This window comes from Calonectris borealis, chromosome 1 (assembly GCF_964195595.1).
Source record: "Calonectris borealis chromosome 1, bCalBor7.hap1.2, whole genome shotgun sequence".
Lineage (NCBI taxonomy): Eukaryota > Metazoa > Chordata > Aves > Procellariiformes > Procellariidae > Calonectris > Calonectris borealis.
Window position 1 is genome coordinate 116,256,357 of NC_134312.1, and position 26,868 is coordinate 116,283,224.

At 43.9% G+C, this 26,868-nt stretch overlaps 1 protein-coding gene across 1 annotated transcript in view; it reads right to left on the reverse strand.

The window, feature by feature from the left end:
• The window catches only part of TIAM1 (TIAM Rac1 associated GEF 1), a 118,186-nt gene that overhangs the window by 36,237 nt on the left and 55,081 nt on the right, over nt 1–26,868 (reverse strand). Inside the window, exons 5-12 of the mRNA XM_075171107.1 lie at nt 23,939–24,163; nt 22,299–22,484; nt 19,696–19,842; nt 17,527–17,601; nt 16,337–16,507; nt 10,487–10,591; nt 7,955–8,036; nt 2,003–2,089 (exon numbers count right to left, since the gene is read on the reverse strand). Coding sequence (XP_075027208.1) covers nt 2,003–2,089; nt 7,955–8,036; nt 10,487–10,591; nt 16,337–16,507; nt 17,527–17,601; nt 19,696–19,842; nt 22,299–22,484; nt 23,939–24,163 — 1,078 coding nt within the window. The remainder of the gene's footprint in view (nt 1–2,002; nt 2,090–7,954; nt 8,037–10,486; nt 10,592–16,336; nt 16,508–17,526; nt 17,602–19,695; nt 19,843–22,298; nt 22,485–23,938; nt 24,164–26,868) is intronic.

A 26,868-nucleotide genomic window follows, 5' to 3' on the forward strand; every position in this document is an offset into this window, starting at 1 on the left:
TGTTGCATGCAGTTTTGGAGAGAATAAATTGAACTAGATAGAATAGCTACAAAGTAAATGGAGGATAAAATCATATTTGAAACAAGGACAAAACAAAGCAAGTCAAGCATTTCGCATTATTTCATTTATTCATTAGTGATGCCATGTCATAATAGTAGCACATTAATATGCCTGCAACCATAAACGTCATATCTGGGGCTTCATTTACTCATTGTAATCCTTGTTTTGAATCATTTGGGATAAAGCATCATGTCTATCTCGGTACAATCAAGCACCTCAAATTCCAACAACAGTCTAGCTAACGCAGACCAACCAAAAAAAAAAAAGATAAATCATAAAAATGATTAGGAGAAAACAAAATTTAAGTTTTCTAATTGGAGAAAAAATTGAAAATTAAATACTGTATCTCTTCTGGTTAGACTTACTATAGGAAGTGCAGTCAAATGCAAACATGAATGTAAATAATCGGAGGAAGAAAGAGTTTTCCTCCCTGCTTTCTGCCAACCATGGGTATCTTGTCATAATACCCTGGCAAATACTGTTCATACAGAAGTGGCTTTTTATATCAATTATGAAGAGCAATAGATCTCTGAAAGCATGTTTTAGCGTTTCAGCCCCACAGGAGGCAGTCTGTGTTCATGCATTCATTTAAATTGTCGCTCAAACATTTTCTAAAAGCAAAATAAGGAAGCCCTGCTGAACGCCTCCACCCCCCCAATATTCTATGTGCTTCCCACAAGAAGCCCGCAGAGTTTTATTTCCCTGGTGCAGGCTGGCAGAGAGCCGCCCTCCAGCCCCCGCTCAGGGCTTTTGGCAGAATACCCATCCTCTCAGCCAGGGAATCGTGTGGGGCTGAGAAGGGGTGAGGAGAGAAAGATGCTCTTTTCAAGCTCAATAGACATATGCAGCAGCCTCCAGGACCACTTAAGGGGTCTTCTTAAGTTAGGGTTAGAGGTTACTGCTGAGTGAAACTCCAGGCTCCCTGCAGCCAGAACTGTTCCCCCTCCTCTCCTTTGCCCCTTGTTTCTTCCTTCCCAGTTTCTGTCTGCAGTCCTGTCCCTCCGCTGTGCCACTTCTGCCACTTGCTTCACTGCAACACAAGACAACTCCATTTGCTAGTGGGTCAGAAAACCAGCCATGAATTTCTGCCATGGCAGTTTTCTATCAAGATGGTGAGCTGAATCAGCTCAGCTAGGAGTGCCAGAGTCAGCACAAGGCAAAGGGCTGGAGCAGTTTGGGGAAGACCAGCCCCCATTGCTTTCGGCACCAGCAAACTGTTGAATAAGCTCTGCACGACCATATAACCACTCACTGATAAAACTCTGCAGGTGTTTTTGAGGACTCCGCATATACTGATAGGTTATGACGAGATAAGAGTCTTCTCACTCTTCATGCTCCCCATGTTATACTTTAAAACCCAGTTAGGTTTCACCTGCCCAGCTCCCTGACCAGAACATCCCGTGACTGCATGAGCAGCAGTGCCAGCACATCGGAAAGGGTAATGAATGGGAAAAGCAGTAAGGGCATGGCAGTGTCAGGGCTGACTTCAGCTTGAGTAAGCTGCAGTTAAACCGTATCCTGCTCTGCCCTGCGACGAGCCCGGCAGTCGTTATCTCTGCCGGTTTTTGGTCCAATGCTGTCATGCTTCCTGCAAAACTAGAGGCCGTAATCCCAGCCGCAGAGAGCACTATGATGACTTCTACTGTACCCGTTTATCTTGCAGTGACTGACTTGAGAAAGCTCCTCTTTCTAGCTGCAAGGGACATGCTGACCCTGCTACATACACAGCAACTCAAAATTAAGAGGTTGACTGTATAGCGTAGCTGATCCCAAGAGCAGAACACCCATGTATTCAGTACCTAAGGTTCTTCCCAAAAGACCATGGTCTCGTTTGGACTGGGACCCTGGTCTGGTGTTTTCGTAAAGCTCCTATCCCAACAAGCTCATGGTCTACACCAGGATTAAACAAACAATAACAAAAACACTTTAAAGTGTCTTTTACCTTTCTTGAAGGCTAGGCCTGTCTCTTTGACGCCGTTCACATACAGCCGACGAATCCCTTCTTCTTCCACAGAGGACAGAGAGAAACCTAGGGAGATACCCAGCGAGATGGTTAGAAAAAGCCAACCACTTCCAGCGTGTCCTAACAACTGCATGCACTACAGGTAAGGCTGTGCTGTCCCTGCAGCGAGCAGTCACGAATTCCTCCCTTCTCCTTTCCCATAAACCTTTACAAACATAAAGGGAAAGTTAAAAAATGAAAGTGGCTTTAACAAAAACCTGAACTGAATTTCTGAATTTATACATAAATCATCTACAGCTTTATTTGAGGATATCACAGCTGCAAAATATTGGAACAGACTTCCAATTCTCTTGCCACAAAAGGTCACTTCAAGAAGTTTTGCTGTTTGCAGACAAAAGCTGCACACAGATGTGGTTTGTGACCCAAACTGACAAAAGCCAGGAAATGGAGAGCTATGGCTGACATGCCATCCTGAACTCAGACAAGGCATAACAGCGCCTGCTAAAGCAGAACGCCAACTTTTACTTTTTTAAATTCCTGGACTGGACAAGTTTGTAAAAATACCGCTTCCTCTTCTCCCCCTTTCTATTCTCAGCTGCTCCTGGCACGACCTGTTATTTGCTAAGTCTCAGCTCAGTGCACATTTTATAGCTACGTTAGAAACCGATAGACCAGTCTTATAATGGAAGTACTGACACAGCCTTAATTTAAACAGTGCAAACGGTACTGTTACGTTTGGTTTTGGTGATTTTCCTGCCATTTGTGTTTGACACTGCGTAAGATAACAATGTGTAAAGGAAATACAATGTGGTTAGTTAAATAGGGTTTATTTATTTACTGTTGAGAGTTATCTAAAGCAGAACATTTGCCTTTCTGAAACTTCATTACTCCCTAAATGGGTGTAGGCAACCATTTGCTCTCTCTTTTCCTGACTAGAAAAACATTTACAAACCTCTGGGAGGAGATGCTTGTTTGACATGGAATTAGCCACCAGCCAAGGGGAAGCAGATGTGCTGGGAGCCTATTCCGACTTCAGGACTCCCTTCAAGCTGGTGCTTATGGATGAGAAGTTATTTTTTCATCCATCATTAAAAAAAAAGAAAGGAGGGGGAAGAATGTGGCAGCCTAGCAGCGAGGAGCATATGGCCCTTCGTGACTTACTGAGCTACTTGGAATCTGTATGCGAGCTCCTCAGCCTGCATAAAATGAAATTTGTGAAGCTCGCTCAACACACCAACTTTGGCAGAGAGAAAAACTCTTGACTAAACAAAAAAGCAGCTGTAAAAAAATGGTAGCTATTGGTTGTCATCACTGGAAAGCCTACCTGGAAAACCCTTAACCAGAAGCACAGTAGAGCATGCCCAAGACTGCAGTTTGAGTCAGCACAAATTACCAGTTACTAACACCATCACCCTTTTGCAACCGAAATGCTGTTTTGCAGCCAACTGCCATACAGTTAAAACAAGGCTGAGTTGCATCTCAAGTTCTCGCTGTGGTTAACTGTGAAGAGATTAGCACGCCCAAGCAGTCCCAAGCTCCCATTCTCTTCCATGAGAAGACCTCTGCCTCCTTCAGTCTGTCAGGGCTAAGGGCAGGTGTAATTGCTTTTTAATTCGGCTTTCATTAAAAAAAAAAAAAATCCGGAGCAGAACAGCTGTAAGAAGCAATTACATGTGTTGTCACCACCTTTAGGAGATGAGAGATGGGCAATTGGCAACAGCCTTGAAATGATCATCTCACAAACACACTTAACCCCTCTGCAGACATGGTATGTGACCACACCCCAAGTATGCATAAACTGTTTTATTTCCACAGTTGTGATGTGGCTGGATCCGGTAAACAATTGCGTCGGGGCAACGCCCGGTATCAATACAGGAAGGGATTGAGAGCAGCCCTGCCGAGAAGGACTTGGGGGTACTGGTGGATGAGCCGACAATGTGTCCTCGCAGCCCAGAAGGCCAACCGTATCCTGGGCTGCATCCAAAGAAGCGTGGCCAGCAGGTCGAGGGAGGTGATTCTGCCCCTCTACTCCGCTCTGGTGAGACCCCACCTGGAGCGCTGCGTCCAGCTCTGGAGCCCTCAGCACAGGAAAGACGTGGACCTGTTGGAGCGGGTCCAGAGGAGGGCCACAAAAATGATCAGGGGGGTGGAACTCTCCTATGAAGAAAGGCTGAGAGAGTTGGGTTGTTCATCCTGGAGAAGAGAAGGCTCCAGGGAGACCTTATTGCAGCCTTTCAGTACTTAAAGGGGGCTTATAAGAAAGATGGAGGCGAACTTTTTAGCAGGGCCTGTTGCGACAGGGCAAGGGGGAATGGTTTTAAATTAAAAGAGGGTAGATTTAGACTAGATATAAGGAAGAATTTTTTTACAGTGAGGATGGTGAAACACTGGAACAGGTTGCTTAGAGAGGTGGTAGATGCCCCATCCCTGGAAACATTCAAGGTCAGGCTGGACGGGGCTCTGAGCAACCTGATCTAGTTGAAGATGTCCCTGCCCACGGCAGGGGGGTTGGACTAGATGACCTTTAAAGGTCCCTTCCAACCCAAACTATTCTATGATTCTATGAATTTGAAGCAGCATTCCTGTCCCACTGCAGTGCCAGTGCCAGTGCTTTCACTGCCATGCAGTAAAGCAGAGCAGGGAACTCATCCAGATGGGAAATACCTCAGACGAGTGTGTGTGTGTGTGTGTGTGTGTGTGTGTGTACATATACTTGCATATATATATACACACACACTTGCATATTTGCATAAACATGTATGTGTAGTTTGTATATACACATGTACAGTACGAATGTACAGTTTCTATCTGGCTGAATTCTGCAGGTGCTGCACACAAACACGTGTACTAACACTGCATGAGAGGAAGGGCAGGAGTGGGTGGAATGACAGCGATTGCATAAGCTGGCATCACTGCCAAAAAGATTATTATCAAACTGTGCATGGACTCTGAAACACAGGTGTGAAGAGATGGGTGGTGACCCAGACAGAGCCTTTTCTTCACTGCAAAGTTTTGATGACAGGAGAATGAAAGTCTGCATCTATGAGTGCATATGGCCTCACTGAACCAGCACAATACCTGAACAAATCCGCTTCCAGAAAATTACCCCAGCCCCCTGAGATAGACAGTTGCTAACAAAAATGCCAGTATGTTCCCGGTACATAGAGGAGCTGGAAGCAATAGGTTCTTACCGTTGGCGTGCCCTGATTTTTGCCCATACAACCTTTGCGAAGAGGCTGGTACAAGTGAAGGAGGCAAGAACATTATGTGCCCAGGCTTCAGCAACACATCACATTGACAGATCTAACACTGGCAAGGTCTGACACACTGGCCAGACACTCCAGGAGTGCCTCTTACCACAGGCATGCTGGTGGGAGTAGAAACACTACGAAATATTCCCACGTGAGCTTTCCCTGAAACGCTCTGCTCTGTCCTCTTTACGTCACTTGAACTCACAGTGTGTTCAGGCACGATGGTGAAGCTGCTCCAAAGGCTTGCTAACACCTGAAGGGGCAGCTCTGCCCCCTCCCCAGCACCAGGATCTCTTAGCTGGCCCAAAACAGCTTGCAAGGCCAGCACACAGCTACTCACTTCTTTCCTTATCTTACCTTTCTGCCAGGCTAGTGAGCTGAACTGGCCTGTCTAATTGCACCCTTCGTAAAAGCATTTCACCTCCCTATCTTGGATACCATGTCTGTTAAATGGAGATAACAGCACTAAGTCTACATTGTCAGGATTAGTGAATAGTTGCTTGTGAAGTATCTTGAAAATTCAAGGTGATTTACAAGTATTATTATTGCTATAGCTGGAATACTAGCAACAGCAACAGGTAATGTCACTAATGATTTTCATTATCTCATCCATTTTCAAAATGAAGACTTTTCCAGTTCTTCTGGAGGAATCAAGGCACAGGAAATTTGGACATATATTTTAAAATGGGCAAGAAGTATGAGGCTTGGACAAAGCTGCACAGAAAAACCAAGTAATCATCAGAATAAAAAGTCCCTTAGCGCTCTAGACACTCATTTTTGGTCCTGGCTCCCGACCCTGTTCCCAGCACTTGTTGAAGTGCCTGTGAGGGGCTGAGCCTCCAGCGCTGCCCAGATGACTGAGAACCAATCTCAAAGACACTCACACAAAGACTTACGCAGGTGCTTAGATGCTTGGAGACTGTGCAGTCACGTTATTGATTTAGTTTTTTTCGAAACAAAACCAGTAGCAAGAACCCTTAAGCAACCCTGTTAAAAAGATTCTATGCCAAAATTCTAAAGCTTTGATCTTTGTGTTGCCATAGCTCGTGAACATGCTATAGCTTTCTCTCTGGATTGTAAAAGCATGTATTGGCAATGCTAATTCTGTAAAGAGACTAAAAGAACTAAAAACTCAATTGTACCGAACATAAAGGATGGGAAAGGATCTCAGGAGGAACCTTAGCCTTCCCCAGCACCAAGACAGGATCAACACTTCACCTCTGCTCCCCCACACACATGTATTTCAACACACACTTGTCACTGTATGAGCACATAGTACTGTTTCTATGAGACTCATACAGACTACAGAAATTCTGCTATTCAAAGTAACTGTTGACATTTTCTTCCAATGAGAGCAAAGTCAGCTTTTTTGGGGTGCATTTAGCATTCACTCCCTGCAGGGTCAGAGCCACTGAACAGATACATCCCATGTCTTGCGCAGCTGATCTCATTTCACAGGACATGACAGCACATTTCACGGTCTTTCCCATCTATCACTTAAAAAAAGAGAAGAAAAATAAACAGGAAATGCTATGATACCCCTAACTCTTGCAGCGCTTTCAGGCACAGCATAATTACTGAACCCAGGGCCATTGCTGTGCTGGTTAATATTACTCTCTTAGGCCTTCAATATTCAAATCGCAGTCAGTACCACTGCTTTGTAGCAGAGCTCAATATTCAAATGGCCCGCAGCTGTATAGTAAGCAGTTTGGGGATTCAGAATTATTCTAGTCATTAAAACAGAATATTTAGATAAACAGTAAAAAGATGCAGATTGGCTTCCCGCAGGGTAGGTTGCACAAATAACTTTAAAATACACTACAGAGCTGTAACTGCCAGACCAAAGGGCAAACTCGCCAGGCTGGAGGTCTGTAACTTGAAATACCTGAAAGCTAAGAAATACGACCATCCCTATGTAAAGATCGGGGATTTTGCTGAGATTACACAGGAAGGACTTCCTCTGTGTTATATTTTACACACATATCCGTATCACAAGTCAGATTCTGGCTCCAGTAGTCCAGAGGGCGAGGCGTGCACTGGGACCAGGCTCCCCCAGCCTTGGGAACAGCGGTGCAAGACAGGGACCCACCTTGAGTGCCCACGGCAGGCAGGGAAAGAGGGCAAGCTGCCCGTCCACAGGCCTTGAGATGCCTCATACCCACAGCAACGCGCCTGGCAGCATCTCTGCCATCGCGCTTGGTGGAAGGGGTGAGGAGGGGGAGAGCCTGCCAGCAGCGGCAAGCCATGGCGGCAGCCCTCTCCCAAGCCCCGCTGCAGGGCCCCCGCGAACGCCGCGATGCAGGCATTCATGTAAGATATGACAACTGGCAAAGGATGCTGTTTTCCGCCGGCGCTCAATTGCACAACCTCCGTAGGTGGTGTTTTGAGAAACTAAAAGAACAAGAAAACATTTGTCTTTTCTGCCACCATAGTTCTCGTCAAAGAGCTGCACACCCTACAGCTTGAGCACCAGGAAACATGGCGTTCAGCGCACTACAAATAAAACCATCCTGCTTCAGGGCAGGGGAGCGAGCTTTCTGTGGATGGCACAGGAATCAGATGTGCTTTTCTTACTGTGTTCAACAGGCCTGTCAGGTGTATCAATGAATAGCAAGCAAGAACCTGCACACACTAGAATTGACTTGGTAGAAAAGTGAAAACAAATCAAGGAGAAACTCACCATAAATATCAGAGGATGCATCAGACTTCTCTATTTGAATGTGCTGTGTAATTTTCTGACAGATTTCTATTTCTTTGTACAGCTGAATAGAAAAAAAAACCACAAAAATATGTTATTGTGGGAGGACACATCAATTGTAATCATTCCGAACAGATGATTTTTTTTTTTTAATTACAGGCAGAATTGTGGTCATTATTTATCAAACAATTTTTCTCCACATGCGTGAGATGTATTCACAGCGTCACTAAGCTTTACTGTTAGGAACACAGTTAAAGAGGAAGCAGCAGTGTTTTACTACCACCATCATAAAAGCAAGGATACATCTATTTCACTCGGTCAATACCATTTTGAGTGCACAAGAAACAGAGCTTTTATTGCTGTTTTTGTATTTTATGGGTAGTCATCACTTAACGCTTTTATATTATTTTGATTAAGACATTGCAGGAATTCAATTATTTGATAGTATTAAAATCACAAGGAGGATTTTGTTTCTTAAATACGTTTCTTAATTGTTAGAAGACTATCAGATTTCTTAGCATGAAATTTCATCTTTAACACTTTTATGTTTATTTGTACTGAGAAAAGCCCCCAAGTCTTTGAAATGGTCATTAACATCCTTCCTGGGAGACCAGCACAAATTCACACTTAGGTAATAACCCAGCAGCCTACGCACACAGGTGCAATTCACTCTGCCTTTCAGGAGCCAAGCAACCCCTCAGCAGGGCTACACCCCTCCACCACTGCTCACAGATTTTGTGCTTTTAAATCACTTTTACATTCTTCTGTCTTGTGTGGTTTGCTATTGTACCCACGTCCTGCCCCAAGCTCCAAACAAAGGAGCTTGTATTGAGGCAGGGAAATCCTGCTTTTCCACACAAAGTCAGATATTTAGAGGCTCTGAGCTGACATCTTTGGGAGTCAGCCCTGACTTACTCCTTGTAAGACAGCCTTGACATACTGGAAACCTCTGGCTCAGCAAGGTTTGAAGCTGGTTTGTCCATAGCACAGACTAGCACTTAAGTAACAAACCATCCTTTCGTCTTTGGAAAAACTCATACCCATAGGTGAATGAGAGCCCACAGGTAAATATTAATTTTGTTTACATGCTGGTATGAGTGTGTAAAAAAGCAATTCACAGTAATTAACATTTTGAAACTAAGTGACATCAGTGTTTGGACTGAAGTATTTAAACCATTTCTTTAAAAAAGAGTAATTCATTACTAAAGGGTTTCCTTAATAAAAATATAATTTATCTCCTGCTTATATCAGCATTTACACATCTGTTTAACTGCAAATATTAGGTATGACAGAACAGCTATATACCCATTTAAATGGTTGTGTATAGTAAAATAAAATGTAAAATTAAATGAGGATGCTACGCTAGCAATATTTTTAAAATGCAATTTTCAAATATAGGAATGTATTGTTCAGAACCTGAAATGTGTGTTGTTTTAGTGTTACTACATTAGATATAACCCTGCAGCACCTATCTATATTATAATTTTTCAGCATGTACATAGTCCCACTGACTGTAGAGTTCTGGTTTAATTTCATTTTTTCAGAATAAACAGTAACTGATGACTATGTCAATCCTACATCCTCTCAACATAAGACATGTCACTAAAGTCCTTCCAGGCAATGAAAGCTAAAATCTATCTCCTCTGAGTTTTAATCTTTCCCAACTATATTTCACTTCCCAGTCTTAGTATTCCACTAGCACTTTCTCACTCTTTTTTTTTTGTTGACAGTGTTAATGGCAAATCCCAGAATTTCTTTACTAAATGAACAAAAGCATCCATAACTGGCAAAGTTTTACTTTTTATAAATAAAACAGCCACCAATGAAAAAGACTTTAAAAAGCTTTACAGCATGCATGTGTAAAATCACAGAGTTAAAGCATGACACTAAATCTGTTGGGTCTTTTTTTTAATCTCTCATTTCAAAATTCATTTGAAGTCTGCTTTTGAGATGAATGATACGAAAACATCCAACTGAAGCAATTAGGAAAGTATATTCTCACACATAACTCCAGAGCTTTTTAACCTCAACATTTACTTTCCCATTTAGGAAAAAAAAAACCAACCAAACAAACAACAAACCAAAAAACCAACTACCTGCGCATTTCCTCCCTCTTTAAGAATCAGGCAAAGTGATCCGAACAAGAAATACTCAGGCCTCAACACTACGTCTTTAAAACCACCAAGGACAATATGAACAACAGGAAAAGGTAGCCTTGAGAGAAGTTAAGCTTAAATATATGTTACAGTGACTTTCACACATCACCTGTGGCTGTCCCTCCTCTCTCTCTTCCACACAGACACAGGCATGCACAAACACAAGCTAAAAACCAACTCTCTCCTCAAGATGAAATGTTTGGAGAGATTACTTTACTGTAGGCCAATTTGCTATGGTCTGCAAAGCACTATAATTGCAAGTTAAAAAGCAAACTCTGCATATTACAAATGTCAGATAAACACTAATTAATAGTGTCCTACCAAGTGTCATTTAATTTTGCTCAGTAGGTAGCATTACCAGTTCATAGATATCCTCTTCTGGCTTTGGTACATAAAATTGGATCTGGTTTTCAATCAGGAATTTAAGACGCAGGTAGTGAGCAGAATGATCCAGCTGGTGTGTCTGCAAGAAACGGAGAAGAGGCTTTAGAAGAGAAAAGCAATGGCTCACATCATCCATACTTAGAGAACGACACTCGTAGGAAGAAAATGCCCCAGCACCATCTTTCACATCTCCCAACCTGAACAAGAACCTCAACCTCCTCCTCTTCCCTAGGAATAAGCATTCATTTAACCACTGACCAGGATGTCAAGGGCAGTGCTAGTACTCTAAGCAGCCTCTTTGGTTCTGCTTATCTGGCAGTTCTGCTCCCTCCCTATTGCTATTGCAGAAATAAGCAAACACTATTACAGCAGAAGACTCAGAGAATACCGTTGAATACAAAGGGCTTTTAAAATCGCAGGGAGGAAAACCAATGTTCTGCTAACAGAGAAAAATGTAACAGGAAAGTTTTTTCTGTTTATTTCAGGTTTTTTAGCATCTTCACAATTTAAATATGATGCGGTAAATTTCAAGCAGGGTTAATATAAAAAAAAATCCGTTTGTCCTCTAAATTCAAAACAGCTCAGGATACACTGGCTTTATAAGGCTAAAAGAAGCCAAGAGTTGCATACTGGATTACATCCCAGTGGAAACAGGTCACACCATTTTAATGAATTAGTTATAATTAGCTGAGGATACGGCATTTGGTCTGGGAAATGTTAACGACCTTTTCCCAGCACGATTAATAAGCTTGATTTAAGCAGAGGTTAATGCAGTGTGTAATCAAAACACATTAGAATTATGATAAACACAAAGGATGTCATTCAGAAGTTCCTTTCAAAGTTCGTAAACTGTTGACTAAAGCTAATGAAAAATCCCAAAGTGATTCACAAATACAGGAGGTAAATTCTCCTCACCGTCACTTCTGAAATCCCATTATTATATGCTTTTATACATTGGCCTTTTCATTTCATACGAGCAAATTACCAAAGGTTGTACTAGAAACAATGGCTCATCTGAAAATTCATGCAAGAACGTCATTATCGCCTCTTTATTTTTAAAGCCTTGCTTATCCAGTTCAAGCCAAGACGATGATACAGCGGGACTCAGCTGACTGATCACACAGCACAGATGATGAATAATGTACACCAAGTGACCTGTGGAAAAGATCACACACTGACCTAGCAAACCCTTCTGCAAATACTCAGAGAACAGTGAACGTTTTTGAAAGTATAGATAAGCCCATGAATAAAAAAGAGCTACCAATAATAAGAAAAAAAAGAGGACAGATCTATTGCTGCACTCTACATACCGCTACGTTCAAATATGTCCAATTCAAATTATCCTCATATGAAATCGAGTATCTGAAATGGAATAACCTCCATAATCCAGACAAATACCTAGTTAATTAAATAAAGAATCTGAAATCTATCAAGGGCCAAAATAAAAAGAGCTGAATGTAGGAGACCCTTGCCCTCTCCCCTTTTTTTCTTTTTCGATAAGCATTTTGCATGCTTTGCTCATTGTTTACTGACTGTTTTCACTAGTTTTCTCTCTTACACGCACACACATACAAACACCCCAGAAATTAAAGGGAAGCAGAATTGGCTTTAATGGTTCAGAAATGATATAGAGTTAGTTTCTGGTCAGATTAGTTTACTATCCCTAGACACAAACCAAAGAGTGCCTTGCACACCAATTAAAAACATATAGAGGAGACATAAACCCACAGATTGCACCCCACATCCGGAGGGAGAAGTCTGCAATAAGTCTCTCTGAAAGTCCATGAAACCCTTGAGTCACTTACAGCAAAGCCAGTGGGGAAAAAATTCTATGTGGAAAAACCATATTAGCAGAAAAAGGAGCCAGGCAACCTGGCAGCCTCCTCCTGCCTCCACAGTGTATCTTCCCGAGGTCTCCTGTGCCAAAGCCCTCGTGCATGTGCTGCATTTCATGCAGCGTCAGGCCACGCCAATCAGCCAGACCTATGCTGACAAGCTACATGTCACGGACTAAAGCCCAGAGTTGGGAGAGAGGCCCCGTCCGCAGCTGGGTATTCACATCGCTTCCAAAAGTGACCCTGAACGTCCTACACCTGCAGAGGAGGCTCAAAGGGGCGATGAAATCACAACCTGTTGTAGAGGAACGTGAATTTATCCAGTCTGGGGCCTCCAGCCGCTGGGTGCAGGCCAGGAGCTGCCTTAGCTGCACTGGCGGGGCAGGGATCCCATGCCCAGCCACCTCGGGCTCCCCACGGGGCTGGGGGCACCCCACCACCGCCAGTTCAGAGCCACCGCCCGTCCTGGGGCAGGGGCAGGGTGTGCTCATGCCTTCTGCAGCCTGCGCCCTGATAGCATCTTAAAAGAGCAACCTTCCCCGCAGGCGGTGGCTTGATCTACCATCAGGGCGGTCAATGACAGGGTTTCTGCCAGCTTTGATATGGGCACTGCATCAGGTGTGGAGGTGACCGCCAACGCCTTCATTTTCACACCTGTCTTTGCAGGGAGATTTGCTTACGAGAAAATCGTGTGTGCTGGCCATTTTAGAGAGCAGGAGGGAGCCAAATGCAAGACGACCAATGCTGCACTGAAGCCCTGAACTATGCCAGAGCACAGCATCATCTAAAGAGGTCACTGGATAAAACTCACATATATTCCGAGCCACTCATTTCTTCCAAGAAACACTATCAGCCAGGGTGGATGCCATTCATCCACTACATCGCAATCCCATCCAAGTCAGGCAATGAGAGTCATCACCATTAAAGCTGTGATGGTGCAGCATATTAGCTACACCATTTAGTTAATTAACATTTGCATAGCTGCAGCAAGGCTTTGTCTACCTCGAAATTTTACATTAGTTAAACTGCTTCAAATAGGGGCATGATTTTCTACTGAAGTGAAAGGAAAAGGTCCTCTTGAAGTGGACCTAGCTAGCCTGCTCTAAAAGCCATACCATTAACCCACTTTTTTTGTTGCTGGTCTAGCTGCATCCATATGTGGGAAGGTGGGAGCAGAAATAGGGCAGCTTTAATGATATTAATATCCTTTCGAGACCACCCAAAATACCTTTTAGCAGTCCAAATAAGCTCCTTGGTTTATTTATTTCTCTCCTAATAACTCTGGCTATGTCTGGACTAAATTAAGCAGCTAACCCAATTTAAAGCACAACCCGACAGCTTAACCAACGTGCTCTTGAAGAAGAATTTACAGCCTGGGGTATGAGCCGATTCAACAGGCTCCGCATGGTGTAGCGGGTCGGCACACAACCCGAACTATTCATCCGTTTCGGCTCCCTTCTAGTTGAAGTGAGGGACAGGCATATTCTTTCAGCTTGGTGGGAGAGACCCTCATTAGCGCTGAAATGACAGCATCACGGAAACACGCGAGCCATCCCACCGTATTACTCCGGCTTCGCACTTGTGCAGCCCAAGCTTTTTCAGTAGGAAAACACCAGCTCAAAATCAAAGTAAGCCCAGAGAGCATCAGGCTTAAATAACTTCTCAGAGACCCAGAGATCCAGGGGAAATCTGCTTCTTGCCCCTCATGGAGGTCTATTTGAAAAATGCAAATCATGAGAAAACAGAACCTTTTTCACTTCTCACTTTTTATCCAGTTCAGTCAAAAGACTAAATGCCATGTAGCCTTCTGTTCTTAATTTTTGGTGCTATTCTCTCCATACTGGCTCTGCCTAAATCCATATACAGGGTGTGTGTTTCTACTCAATTTTAAGATATACCATTATGCAAATATTAGTCATACATATACACACGTTCGCACTGATCAGTATTATCCATAGCAAACAATTTAATGCATATACACTGACTTTTCCTGCCTTCCAAGTGATGTTATTAGTTAAATCTTAGGAGAAATCTTCGACAAACCACTTTAAAATATGCTTTAAACCCTCCTCCCACCAATCTTGAATCATAAAAGTGTCACAAAGCAGCCTCCAAAACCTAACTCGCTGTATAATAACAAGCAGCAATGTTAGTATAAGAACACATTTTCTACAATGACTTGAGTGCACTTAATGTTCTCCAACAGAATAATCAAGCGCAGTTTAATAGCACAGATAGATTTAACCACATCTACAAACATGAAGAGGTTTACATGAAATGTAGATCTTGAAATGTTTACTATACCAGAACTTGACTGGTTCTCAGATGGCAGATGGCAAACTGATGTGAAATGATGTGGATCAGATATTAAAGGGAAAAAAATGAGCTGAATGCAAGAGACAGAAGAAAGAGATTGATTATTAAATGCTACAGAAAAGAAGGCATCCATCAGTGTTTTCTGAAAACTGATGAAAACTCTTACAGAAAGGGAAGAAACAGATAATAGCTCTTCAAAAAACAAATCCTCACCCACCTCCCCTTCTCCTTATACACCACTACCCACAACAATCAAACACACAGTTAGAGACCAGATTCTCAGCAGGCATCTACTGAAACCTGTGGAGCTACACCAATTTACTCCAGCTAAGGATTTGGCCCACTGAGTTAATCACTCTTACCCCAAGGAAAATATAAATCCTAAAAATAAATCATTACTAATAATGTGTCATCCAGCTTCCCTATTATGTCTCTCTCCAAAAATGTCATCTTTTCCTGAATACAATGAAGAGCTTTCACAAGCTACAGCACTCTTTAATAGTGCACCTGGCAGAGAGACGAGAACACTGTATAATTATTGCAAACAAATGCCTTTCTCTCACCTTCCCTCTCTTTGGAAGCACATGCAACATGTTCTAAAAGTCCCCAAAGTTAAGTTCTTAATAGTAATAAATGTTTTCTTTTCTTTTGCTGTTGTTGTTGTACAAAAGAGGACTCACTTTTCAGAACAGCACGTGACACGAGTTGGGTCTAGCTTGCAGTCAGCTGGTTAGCAGAAAACATACATTATGTAGCTGCCAGAACTGAAAGCTTGTATTTAATTTGTCAAAGCTTTCAACTTCTCTGCTGAGATATAACTCTTTTTAATGGCCAAATGTCTCTAATACTTCATCTTGCAAAGAAATCCAGGTGGTTTTTCTTCCACACCCCCCAAAGGCAGATAAAAGCTTTCCTCTCTCTTCCCTCCTGCCACCTACACGAGGCGAGTCTGACTCGGCAATGCAGACAGCAAACACAGGCAACTTCTCCTACTCCTGGTGCTGCTATTTTCTCCGTGCCTTCCTCCCCCACGCCAGCCGGAGGGGAGGAAGCGGCAGAGGGAAGGAAGGAGGAACGGCACCTGGAAACAGGACAACCTGGCACCTGCGAAAGGGTGAGATCACCCCGCTTGCCTGGCGGAGGAGGGGACGGGCCATGGGAGGGCTTGGCAGAGGTGGGGGAACCAGGGTGGTCGGGCGAGGACAGGGCGACTGCACTACCATGCTATGGGGCGTCCAGTGAAAGAAAGCAGGCTGGGGGCCAGGATGTTTTGGGGCAGATGAGGAGAGGAGAAGGGTCCTGCACACAGCTTAGTCTCCAGGGAGGGGGAGTGGGTGGGTGGATACGTGAGAGGTGGCAGCAGAGGCAGAGGCAGGGTGTGAAGGCACATCAGAGGCTCATGCACAGCAGCCAGACTGGAAAAGGCAAAATCTAGTCTCCCTTCCTCTCCCTACACCCATGCCAAGTTTAGCTCCAGCTGTAGGCATTTTTCTTGTGTGGTGCTAGCATGAAAATTTCAGTATAAATCATGTTTTTCATCTAACATACAACTGACCCCCCAACATAGTGCAGTCTGAGCACTGGCATATGAGAAAGTCACTATGAGGTTCAACTGAAAGGGCTCAGGGTTGTAGACACTTCACCCCGCTCCAGGGCACGTTCACAGCCTTTACCTTGCAAATCATTTCCAGCACATCTCGTGTGGTGTCCCCAGGACGAATGACTGTCAGAGCAGGCTGGTTGTTCGGCAGGCAGAACCAAGACGGCGTAAAATACTCATGAACCCAAATATCACAGTCAGGATTGTGCTGATGGACACTGCTCAGTGCCACTTCTTTTTCCCTCTAAACAGACAAAATCCATTATGACTCTACTAGCCAAATACGATCTCCCTCTTCATCAATAACAAGTGTAAGGAACTGTACTGTATCAAAAAGCCCTCTTACAGAGAAGACGTTTTATTCATAAGCCTAGATTGAAGGCTTGTCTGGACAGGAAACTTTGCAGTTTTCCCTGAGCAGTATAAAGTGTGCCTTCCCATGCCACCCACACAGCTACACTGCTGCAATGCACTTTTCCTGGATTTCACCCTATGGCTACTGGGAATGCCAGGAATGCAACAAAAAATAATAGTGATAAAAAGAGATTTAAAATTAAAACTTAAATGCACTGTGTTTCTGGGTAAACCAATTCAAGGCCAAAAAAGCTGTTGTAGATGCTACAGTTCCTATACCTAGAAATGGCAAAATAGCAAATTTTGAATTTACTGTCTTTTATACATGCGAGTTGCACTCCAAGCTATAAATCCCCCCGAAGTGATGGAGCTGCGGAGTCCCTATTTGCTGCAAGTGGGATCACGCAGCTAAACCCAGATTCACTACATGAAGAACGTGCCTCTTAGCACTGTCTTAATGCTGTTTTATAGCTGACTTTCTCTGGGGAAAGAGAAAGCAGTTGTAACTGTGGCTGCAAACGCAGAAGCTCACAGAAGCGCATGAGAACAAAACAGAGAAAGCCCTGCGCTTCATAGTTGTGCCAGCCCTAAATTATGAAAACCCCATATGGCCGCCACAAGGAGCCATTTTCCAGAACCAGCGGCGTCCAGGTCCTCCTGTGGGCAGGCATTTCCCTGGCGTAGAGTGCTAACACCCCTCTGGGTCCGGCACCTCCAGCTGTGCTTTGGATGCCACACACAGCGAGCCCTTTTGACCGTGGGCAACTCAAACCCTCCCCGAGCGGCTACAAGCCCTACAGCACACAGAGGGTCCTCTCCTCTCCCAGGGGCTCTGCATCCTCTCTCGCGTCCCAGAGTCAACGGCTGCAAATGGGGGGGAAGGAGGCAGCTGAAGAGCTGGTGTTTCACCTTGCCATCCGGGACCGTATCGTCAAAGATTCCTTCGAGAGACTTCTTTACTGAATCAACTCCTTCACCAAACACCTGAGGAACAAAAGAGCGACTCTGCTTTAAAACATGAACGCGCCTCCACACCGTCTGCAGCACACGCTAAGGGGAGAACAGTGTATCTAACATCTAGCATGGAAATCAAACTGAAAAATAAAAACATTAATCTCGAAACACAGAAGAGGAAAATATCAGCTTGTTAAGAGGGAAGGGGGGGTGAAGGACAAGCTGGTGATGGGGCACCATGCTGAAAGATTAGAGGTCAGTTCTGCTTAGTGGTCTGTCACTGACTTACTTGGTAGAGCTGGACAAATTTTACCTCCTTTTGTGCTCAGTTTCCCCACCTGTAAAGTGGGGGAAATGAACGCTTTGCCACCTCTGCTAAAGCTGAGAAATCAGAAGAAGGGCTCCGCTCCTCGCTGTTTTTGTAATAAACCAGCTTCCAAAAAGTACTTAGCAAACATCCAAGTACCGCAAATCAGTGTAACCCTTCTCTAATGAAATAAGAGCTGGTAACCCAGCACGAGCCAGGGAGCCAAAATCAACAGGACTCCGTGCAGGAGGAATGACAGAATGGGAGTATTTACAGGATCCACCCCAAATCAGTACAGGACTGCATCAGGCAGGCAAAGAGGGTTGTTACTGCAGCAGAAGCTTATAATTAAAACTGAAAAGTTAAGTTTTATAGCTCCACATCAGCACAGCTTTCTGATCAAGTTGCTGGGTTTGGCTGTTAACTATTCTGTACCTAAAACGAAGCAGGGACCATGCAGGATGGGAGAAGATCACTGCCCTTTAGGGATTTACAGTTTACTGCTTCAACTTGGCAATACTTTGCATGCTACTATACACGAGCAGGGAAAATGTGTTCAGGCACTACATTTAGACATTCTGCTACTTTCTCAAAACTTTACTTTTTCTTTGACTCTCTCCAGTATGACTTTTCTTTAATCTGGAACAAAATCCCTTTTCACGCCTATGCTTATTGAGGAGTGAGGGGGGTAAGGGTGGGGGCGGGGGGAGGAAGCGTGAAGAATGCATTTATCCCCACTGCAAGAAAAAAAAAGGGTGAGTTCAAGAAAAAAAACAGGTCTGAAGACACAGCATGGGCAGGATCCTAGCTCAGGACAAGGGACTGCGCTTGATTTCGGGAAAATAAGTACAAAGCAACAGGGATGCCGCAGCACCAGCACAAAGAATTGGGAATGAGCTCACGGAGGCATCTGCTGCTTCCCAGCAAAACCCTGAGCTTTTGCTCAGCCACTAAATATTAGGTGAACTTTTAATGTCTCACTAAAAACAAGCTACACAATTTTGCAGCATTCATCCTCTGCAATACAAAACAAACACCCACTGCTGCTTTAACAGAAGGAAGAAGAAATCACAGGGCACAGAACAACACGTGTCCCAAGTCTTTCTCCCCTCAAAAAGTGAAAGAAGAGAAAGAAAAGCAAAGCTTACATTTCCTGCAATTAGATGAGGTATGGCTCTTAAAAATTGAAAGCTATAATTAGGGATGTTTGGAAAGAATAACAGGGAAGCACCTTCCTACCACACTGAAACACATTTTCTAGAGAAAGATCAGGGCAGTGACTGGGTGAAAACATTTCAGCTTTTGTTTTTTTAAAAATCTGAAGCAAAACAGGGACTGTCCCTACTAAATGCAAAGGTTTTTGTTACTTTAGGAAGTTTTCCCCAAGCTCAGCTCATTTGAAGTATTCTACAAACTCATAATTTTAATTTAAAGAAACAAACAAGTCTGCATTTTTTTTTTCTTCCAAAGTTGTATCTGTTTTACACTGCTGCTTTGTTACTCCTGAGTTAGGAAAAGTACCTCCAGCAAAAGCAGAAGCAGCAGAAATGCAGCAACAGTAGAAATGCAACCAATTCAGCTAGAGAAGGTACGAACTCCAAACTTTCTTTGGAGCTGCTGTATACTTATCTGTAATTACAGTCACTGATTTTTGAAGAGGATGTGGAATGACATGACTATACGCCGTGAAAGATTAAACAGGCAAGGTTAAGGTTGGACATGTAAGTGCTTGATGAGCACTTTTGCATGAGTTTGCATTCTGCACGCTAACAAATAAGCCTTGAAAACAACAGTATCACAAACTTCCACACACTTACCTGATTAATGCTTGGCCTCCCTTGCTTTTTCTTCGAGGTAGTATCCAGCCCCCAAAGAGAAGAAAACCTGCTTCTCCGTTTACTGGCAGATCTGGACATGGCCTGCGTCCTTCTCCTCACTCCAGACTCCCCTGTGCGAGCCGCCACCTGTCAATGCCACATGGTTTTAAAATCAAAGGTTGCAGCATCCCACTGCACCATGGCTTACATAATCTAACAAACAGTGGAATCTGGTTTGAAAAAAAAGGCAAATACTATGGCAACAACGTGTACTCACAATAGGGACAGTGGTGATGCTGCCAGGCTACTTCCTAATCACTGCAATTTAGCTCACTTCTTCCAATGTCAAACATGAAAAATTAAAATGGACAGTACCAGCCCCCCATTTTCTGGCCTTTAATCCGAGATATTCTGAAGCAGCCTAATCATCAGAGAGGAAAGCCTCAGCACCAGTGAAGGGTTTGGGTTTTTTTCTTTTTTTTTTCTAACAAGGTTTCAAAGCTGGACACACGAAACCTGAGATTTCCAAACTTATCTGTTGCTTCCGAAAAGCCCAGTCTTTCTTTTTGCTTTTTCCTGTGGAAGCACTCTGGGCATCCTGGAACTGACTCATGACTGTTACAAAGCCAGATAAAGGCTTGCAAATAGGTCAAGGTATTTAAAACCTGCACTTCCTTAAAGATAGCAACATCTGAAGGAGTGAGCAAAACACAGGAAGAATAAAAGTAAGCTGAAATGACCCTTTCGATTAAAGCAGTGTTAACTGCTTGGGTACTTGAAAAATGGCCTGTGGCAACCCCTTTGGAGCAAAAAGATATTTGCCTTTACTGAGACCAAATATTTGGGGAGCATTTCCCAAATGAGGAAGCTCTAGTAGAAATTAGTGCGACATTAGTCAGAGGTGAAGTGTTTAGGCCAAAGTTTAAGCAGATTTCCCATGTGGAGGTGGCCTCAGGAGAGCGAGCTTCTCTCCTGCGAAAAAGGGAGTGGTAGGAGATGGCAGGTATGAACGGGAGCGCAAGGCGAAGCTAGACAGACAGACAGACAGACCCACCCTGCCGACTTGGCCGTATGCTTCCTGGAACACCTTTGTACTGGATTCCCACAGCCGAAACTAGCAAAATGTGACTGTCGTTTGGCAACCCAGCGGGAACACCCGAACCTCTGAGTGATGCCCCAAGCTACGGAGCTGAGAAACTGGTTGTTTGGGTGCAGCAGATACAAAAACCCATATAAAGACGGGATGAACACAAGGCTGCCTTGTGTACCCAGGGAACCATCACTGTATGAGTAATGGTGATTCTCCTTGGGAAACATGAAGAAATCAAGGAAAAGGAGAACTTAAACACTACTGCAAGCATCTCCATTTCCACAATCTGGACTTGCGCGACGTTTCTTAGCTGTACCTGGGATGTTTGTGCGGAGGCACCTGGGAGACTTAGCACATCCTTTGACTAATGTACTGAGGAATATCTTCAGGAGAGCTAGGGATGCCATGCTACCACCATGCAGCACCCAGCGCGAGTCTAAGACTCACTGCACCATCTCCACGCTATTGAGGGCAAAGGAGGACACGAGTTTGCTTAAAGGAGAAGAAAGCACGTGTCTTTTCCAACACAACATATTCAAAACATATTTTTTTTCACTTGGCTCTCAAGAGACACCAGCATGAAGAGGCAGACTGTTTTTAAGGCTGACACTCAGTGCTTTGCTAGATGCAAAAAAATAAGCATAAATGCAAATTACAGCCCGCCACTTAAAAAAAATATAAATCCACCAGCAATTATCAGGATGATGACGCTAATCGCTAATCTTTTCATATATAAAAGAATAAGAACGCCCCTGACTGAATTACAGCTCTGATTCAATTGAAGGGTACAGCTGACATCTACAAGACAACAGTGGAGCTCAGCTATTTCTGTGAAGCTCCAGGAGTCCAAGCCAAACCTGCAGGAACTTGATTTAAATTCATTAAAAAATCACCACTTTGCAATACACTTCCCTGGATTTTTAAGAGCTGGGTTGTTACATTATTTAAATTTAAACAACCATTTTAAACATTATTTGCCACACCATAAGTAGCACAGAAGAACATTTCCCCTCCTTTGTGGAGCATCAGGTGTTGATCACTGGAGACCGGATATTAGACTAATTGGTCAGTAGTTTCATCCATATGGTAGAAAGCAAGCTATGCCCGAGAAGGTCTAAGCCAACACGTGCTGAGGGCCTTAGAAAGATTCCCATTGACTTCACGGGACTTTTGGATCAAGCCCATGCACACGGACATCAGAGATCGGCCTGCTTTTGTAACAGGAAGATCTGTTTATAAAAAGCATGTTTATAGTGCAGATCTGGAAATTCAAAATCACGTGTTTAGGAGAACATGGTTCTTCCACTTCTATAAGGCCATGGCTTGCAAGTATCTGCTTTTTATTCTATATCCAGGACACACACCCCTTTCAGGAAGCAGAACATTCTGCACACTAAGGTAAGGGCTCATGCCCCAGGCACAGACTGCTGTTTGTCGACATGTTCTCTGCACTGGACACGTGAAGCGATTTGCAGGTTGGCAAAGATGACCCCTGGTCTCTGTTCAAACTTACCAGTGCATGGAACGAGGAGACTGAAAAGATTCCAAGACGGCCCATCGCAACTTTCGTTGGACGGCTGGCAAAAGCAAGCAGTCTTTTAGGGTTTGGGAGCTCCCCTCCTTGGAGACTAGCCAAGTAACAGCGGTACCGAAATAGGTCCATCTGGAACTGTTCAAGATTTTGTTCCCAAACGAAGATCTGTGTACAGCAAAGATTGAGGAGCAAGACGCACGAGAAGAGAAGGGGAGAGGAGGAAGAACAGGGTGGTAAATGCCTTGAAAAAATTCTACTGTTCCCAGTAACACACCTTTTACACCAATGCCGATCTCACTCAAGAAACCTTGATTCCCCTTCTTTCCCACTCTCCCCTACCCTCACAACCCCAAAAAGGATACAAATAATAAAATAGTTTTCATTAGATGGAAAACAATTTTTTTGACGTTCATGGCAGAAGTCTTCTCCTGGGACAACTGCTCCTTTGATACAATGCTAATTAATAGGATTAAAATTTCATTTTTAATTTTCTTTGTATTCCAGGATTCTCTTCTGAGCAGTCCCTTAAGAGGCTTCTTTCATGCATCAAGGGTATCTGAGAAACAAACCCCACCAAATTTCACATACAGAGTGCCCCAAACCAGCAGCCGCAGCAGCAGCATTGCTGTAAGCATCAACAGAGCTCGCCATACTTGAAAAAGTGTAGTACGCTGAGGATAATTAATCTTACCAGCGGAAGAGCACTATAACCAGCCTATGTAAGGACTTATTTAAATAATTCAAATTGCTGATAGGAAACAGTTTCAAAGCATTTAGAAAAACTCAGTTACATAAAGAGAGAGACTGCTCTGCCCTCTCACTGTGATTGACAGCCTTTGAGTGGAGCCCTTTCAACAGAGGCGAGCATCTCACCCCTCTCTACCCACTTCTCACAGGCTTCCAGCGGGTACGAAATTTCTTTAGCTTAGCACATTAGGGCCCCGGCCACTCCCTATGGTTTGCATTACAGGCGCATTTGGCAGCCACGGTAAAAGAGCTACAAACTAATGAAGCAAGAGCCATATGTTAGTTTCCTAAAATAAGGTGCCACTGCGGCAGCGGGAGAGACATCTGCTCTAGGCTCTCCGCTTCTCAAACGCAACTACGTCGTCTGCTTGAAGTCAGAAGGAGCGGTCCCGAGGGGCAGCCAGGGCTGCAGTCATGAGGTCAAGGCAGGCCCTCACAACAAGCAGAAACCAAGGATGGCTTCTTCATCCCATCTGCCAGCAGAAGAACCAGCCTCTTGCACTCTTAAGACAACAGCAACAGCAGCATTTGTCCGTCTATGACCAGCTCTTCCCTAAGGCATCCTGCTGCAGTTGCCTGGTAGCCTCTTCACTCCCCTAAAGTCCTCACTCAACCTCCAAGCAGCTAGCCAAATCCCTTGCGTGGAGGCCAGGAGAAGACAGCCCATGCTGTACCTTAGTGCACATCGTTTGGTGAAACGGTGCAACTAGGGCAGCCGGCACAGCTCTCCTGCCAACACACGTCCTGCCTACTCTGGGGAGCTCTGCCAGCGCACACACAGGGCACAGTGGGAGCAGACAGAGGTACCGCTAATCTGAAGGCGGCCTTAAATATTTGCTAGGGGCTTATTTCACATAAGCAAGCGAGATTACTTGATCCAGTATGGTCTTCTTCTTCTTGGAGTCTGTTACTGAGGACAGCTGCATTTCACCCATTTTCTTCATCTTTTCATCCATATCAATCTTCTGCTCCAGCTTTTTTATCTCTGTTTTCAGGAGCTTGACGGTGTCCTCTTTGTGATGCTGCCTTGCCACTGCGGTTGCACAAGCTGAATGGATTGCAGTGATCCAGTTCTCCAGTTCGGTCTGGCTAGAGGTCTGAAGAGAGGGAAAGAGGGAGAAAGGAAGTCAGGATCCTCTTTAAAATTGATTAGAGATTAACAAATGCAATTCCAAGGAGTTTCCTTTCCCTTTGATCTTAAGATTCAAAGCCTTAAATCCACTTACGAGAGAAGTAATAAAAACCCCATCATTCTTAAGCAGGCCATTTTTAACTCAGCACTAGGCATTCAGCACTTAGAATTACACCTATATCTGTGGTTTGCAGCTGTACAGTGTTTCCCAGCAAGGTCTCAGGAATTACCTTCCTTGTTCAATGCAACGCTGCCATAATTTGTAGCTCAACATTTAACGATGTTTTCTAAACTCCCAGTTCCTTAAGGCAGGGAATGTACCAGTCTCTGTGCTCTTCACAGTATGGAGATTTTTTTTGGCGTGCAACAGTAATAAATTAATGGCATAAAACATGACTATGGTATCTACGAGTAGCTTTATTATGATGCATAGAGAAACAAGCTTTCCACTTCTGAAGGTCCCAAAGCACTCTGAAGTCAACCCTGTTATCATTAAAGCCAGGCTCATCATCATTTTTACGGCTCTGGTACTATCCCTTCCCACGCATGTGTGTGACAGCTCGGGAAAAGGGAACACTTCCCCTCCCTGGAAGTGTTCAAGGCCAGGTTGGATGAGGCTTTGAGCAACAGGTATCCCTGCCCATGGCAGGGGAGTTGGAACTTTAAGGTCCCTTCCAACCCAAACCATTCTATGAGATATCAGGCTGAGGCATGGGACACCAGTACATTTTTCTGGAAGAGCACCATTCTGACCAGAGGCTTTTGACACAAAAAGAATATTTCAAAGCGTTCCTTTTCCAGACTTTCAAAATAAATAGTAAATCTTCTTAGCCTTCTTACTAGACTTCATTCCTTTTTACAGTAGAACAAAATTTACAGCCAACTCAAGGTTGCAGCGGACCTTCTCTGAGTGTCAGCCTTTAGCAGTAATCACACTGGTATTTGGCTCGTGGCTGAAAAAGTAGCAAGGTGCCAAACCACCTCGTTCTAATTAAACTTTCTGATGATACCTCATCTATAAATAGACAGCACGGTATGACTTCTCCAGTTGCTAGCATAGATGAAGAAGGTCATCCTCACTGCTCTCCAGGCAGTGACAACTAACAGCAAAGGACGTGGCTTACTGAAGCCAAGGAGAGATTTCCACAGAAGCCTCATGCTGGAAATCATGTATGCACAGGCCGGACTTCAGACCGATGCTCCCAAAACTTCTGTGAAGCAGGTGAAGCACACATGTCCCAGAATGACACTTTACTTAGCTCAGGTTAGAAGTCCTAAGCAGAAGACAGGGTCTACATCGGAAAGACCGATCTCTTACTCCCCATTTTCTTGTCTTCAGTTGGCACTGTACAAAGTATATTGCTTAAATTGGAGGTGCTCCCTGCCCAGGTAATAACACTAACGAGCTCTCATTCACAGATGGGGCTTACAATGTATTACCGCCACTGCTGAAGACATGTTGAGCTCCCCTTGTTGAGGAGTTTCTGCTGAAAATAGAGAAATTATCTGCAGAACAGAAGACACTTTGCTTACTGTCAGGTGGTAAAACCTAGCGCCCACTACAGAAGAGAGTATCACTGGACTTACAATGAGCTGGTATGTTTTGTTAATTCCTAGCAAAACCATAACAGCAAGACGTCATATTTTTATCTTTTTCAATTTTAAAATATTATCTGTATACCATTAGATTCAGTTTTCTTTTTGGTTTCCTGGGGAGAAGGAGGGGAAAAAAATCTGGAAAGGATTTTAGGAGCTGAAGACTCTTCTGGTAGGTAAGTAGGCAAGAGGAATCACTCTGCTTCTCAACGGAAAGGACGACATAAACAAGCTGCAAACATCTGATACATAAGTATGTGGTGTCACAAGTTGCTCTGAGCTCCTGGAAAATGCATGTGACATCTGCAAGTAATGGATTTGTGTAGGCATGATAAGAACTGACTGAGCAAGCAATCATCATGTAGGAGGTATGTGATGTCTCTAGGTGCAATGCAGTGGGAAGGCTTGTTACAAGATGTCCCATATCTGTACGCATTACAAAGCAATCCTATTTTTCTCCCTAAGTACCCAGTCTCCATAGGACAGAAATAGTCTTCTGCAGGTCTATGGTTTCTTCTCACCAAAACCGCTACTACAGCACTGTGTAATGTGTGGACGGAGATGTACGACATGAGCAGTTAAGTAACACTGCTGAACAGCCTTACACGTGCTTCAGCTGCTCTGCACGCAGCAGAGCAAGCCCTACAGCACAGTCACTCGCACATTACTTCCACCACTGCGGCTGGTCTCCTTCCCTTCTCCCCAAACCCATCCCTTCTTTCTCTTCTGCTTCTGCTTCACTAGCGGTTCTATGGCAGAAGGGACACATCACGGAAAAATTTCTGCAAGGCAATATAAATGATTGTTTTTCATTTGAAAAGGCTCATTTTTGCCTTTTCCCACAAAGTTACATGAAAATCTACCCATGGTGTAATGACACAGGGCTTTTAATGAATAAGGCCCTGTGTTGCCACAAAAGAAATGTACTGAATGTGACCTTTTCAGTATTTAGCATCCACTGGCATTAATTTTATGAGGATGAAGGTTTTCCTCAGAAAACGGCATGGAAAAGATTTTACAGCTCCTATCAGTAGATCAGGAGGAGGTGGTGGTCCACAGCCTTTCAAGCACATG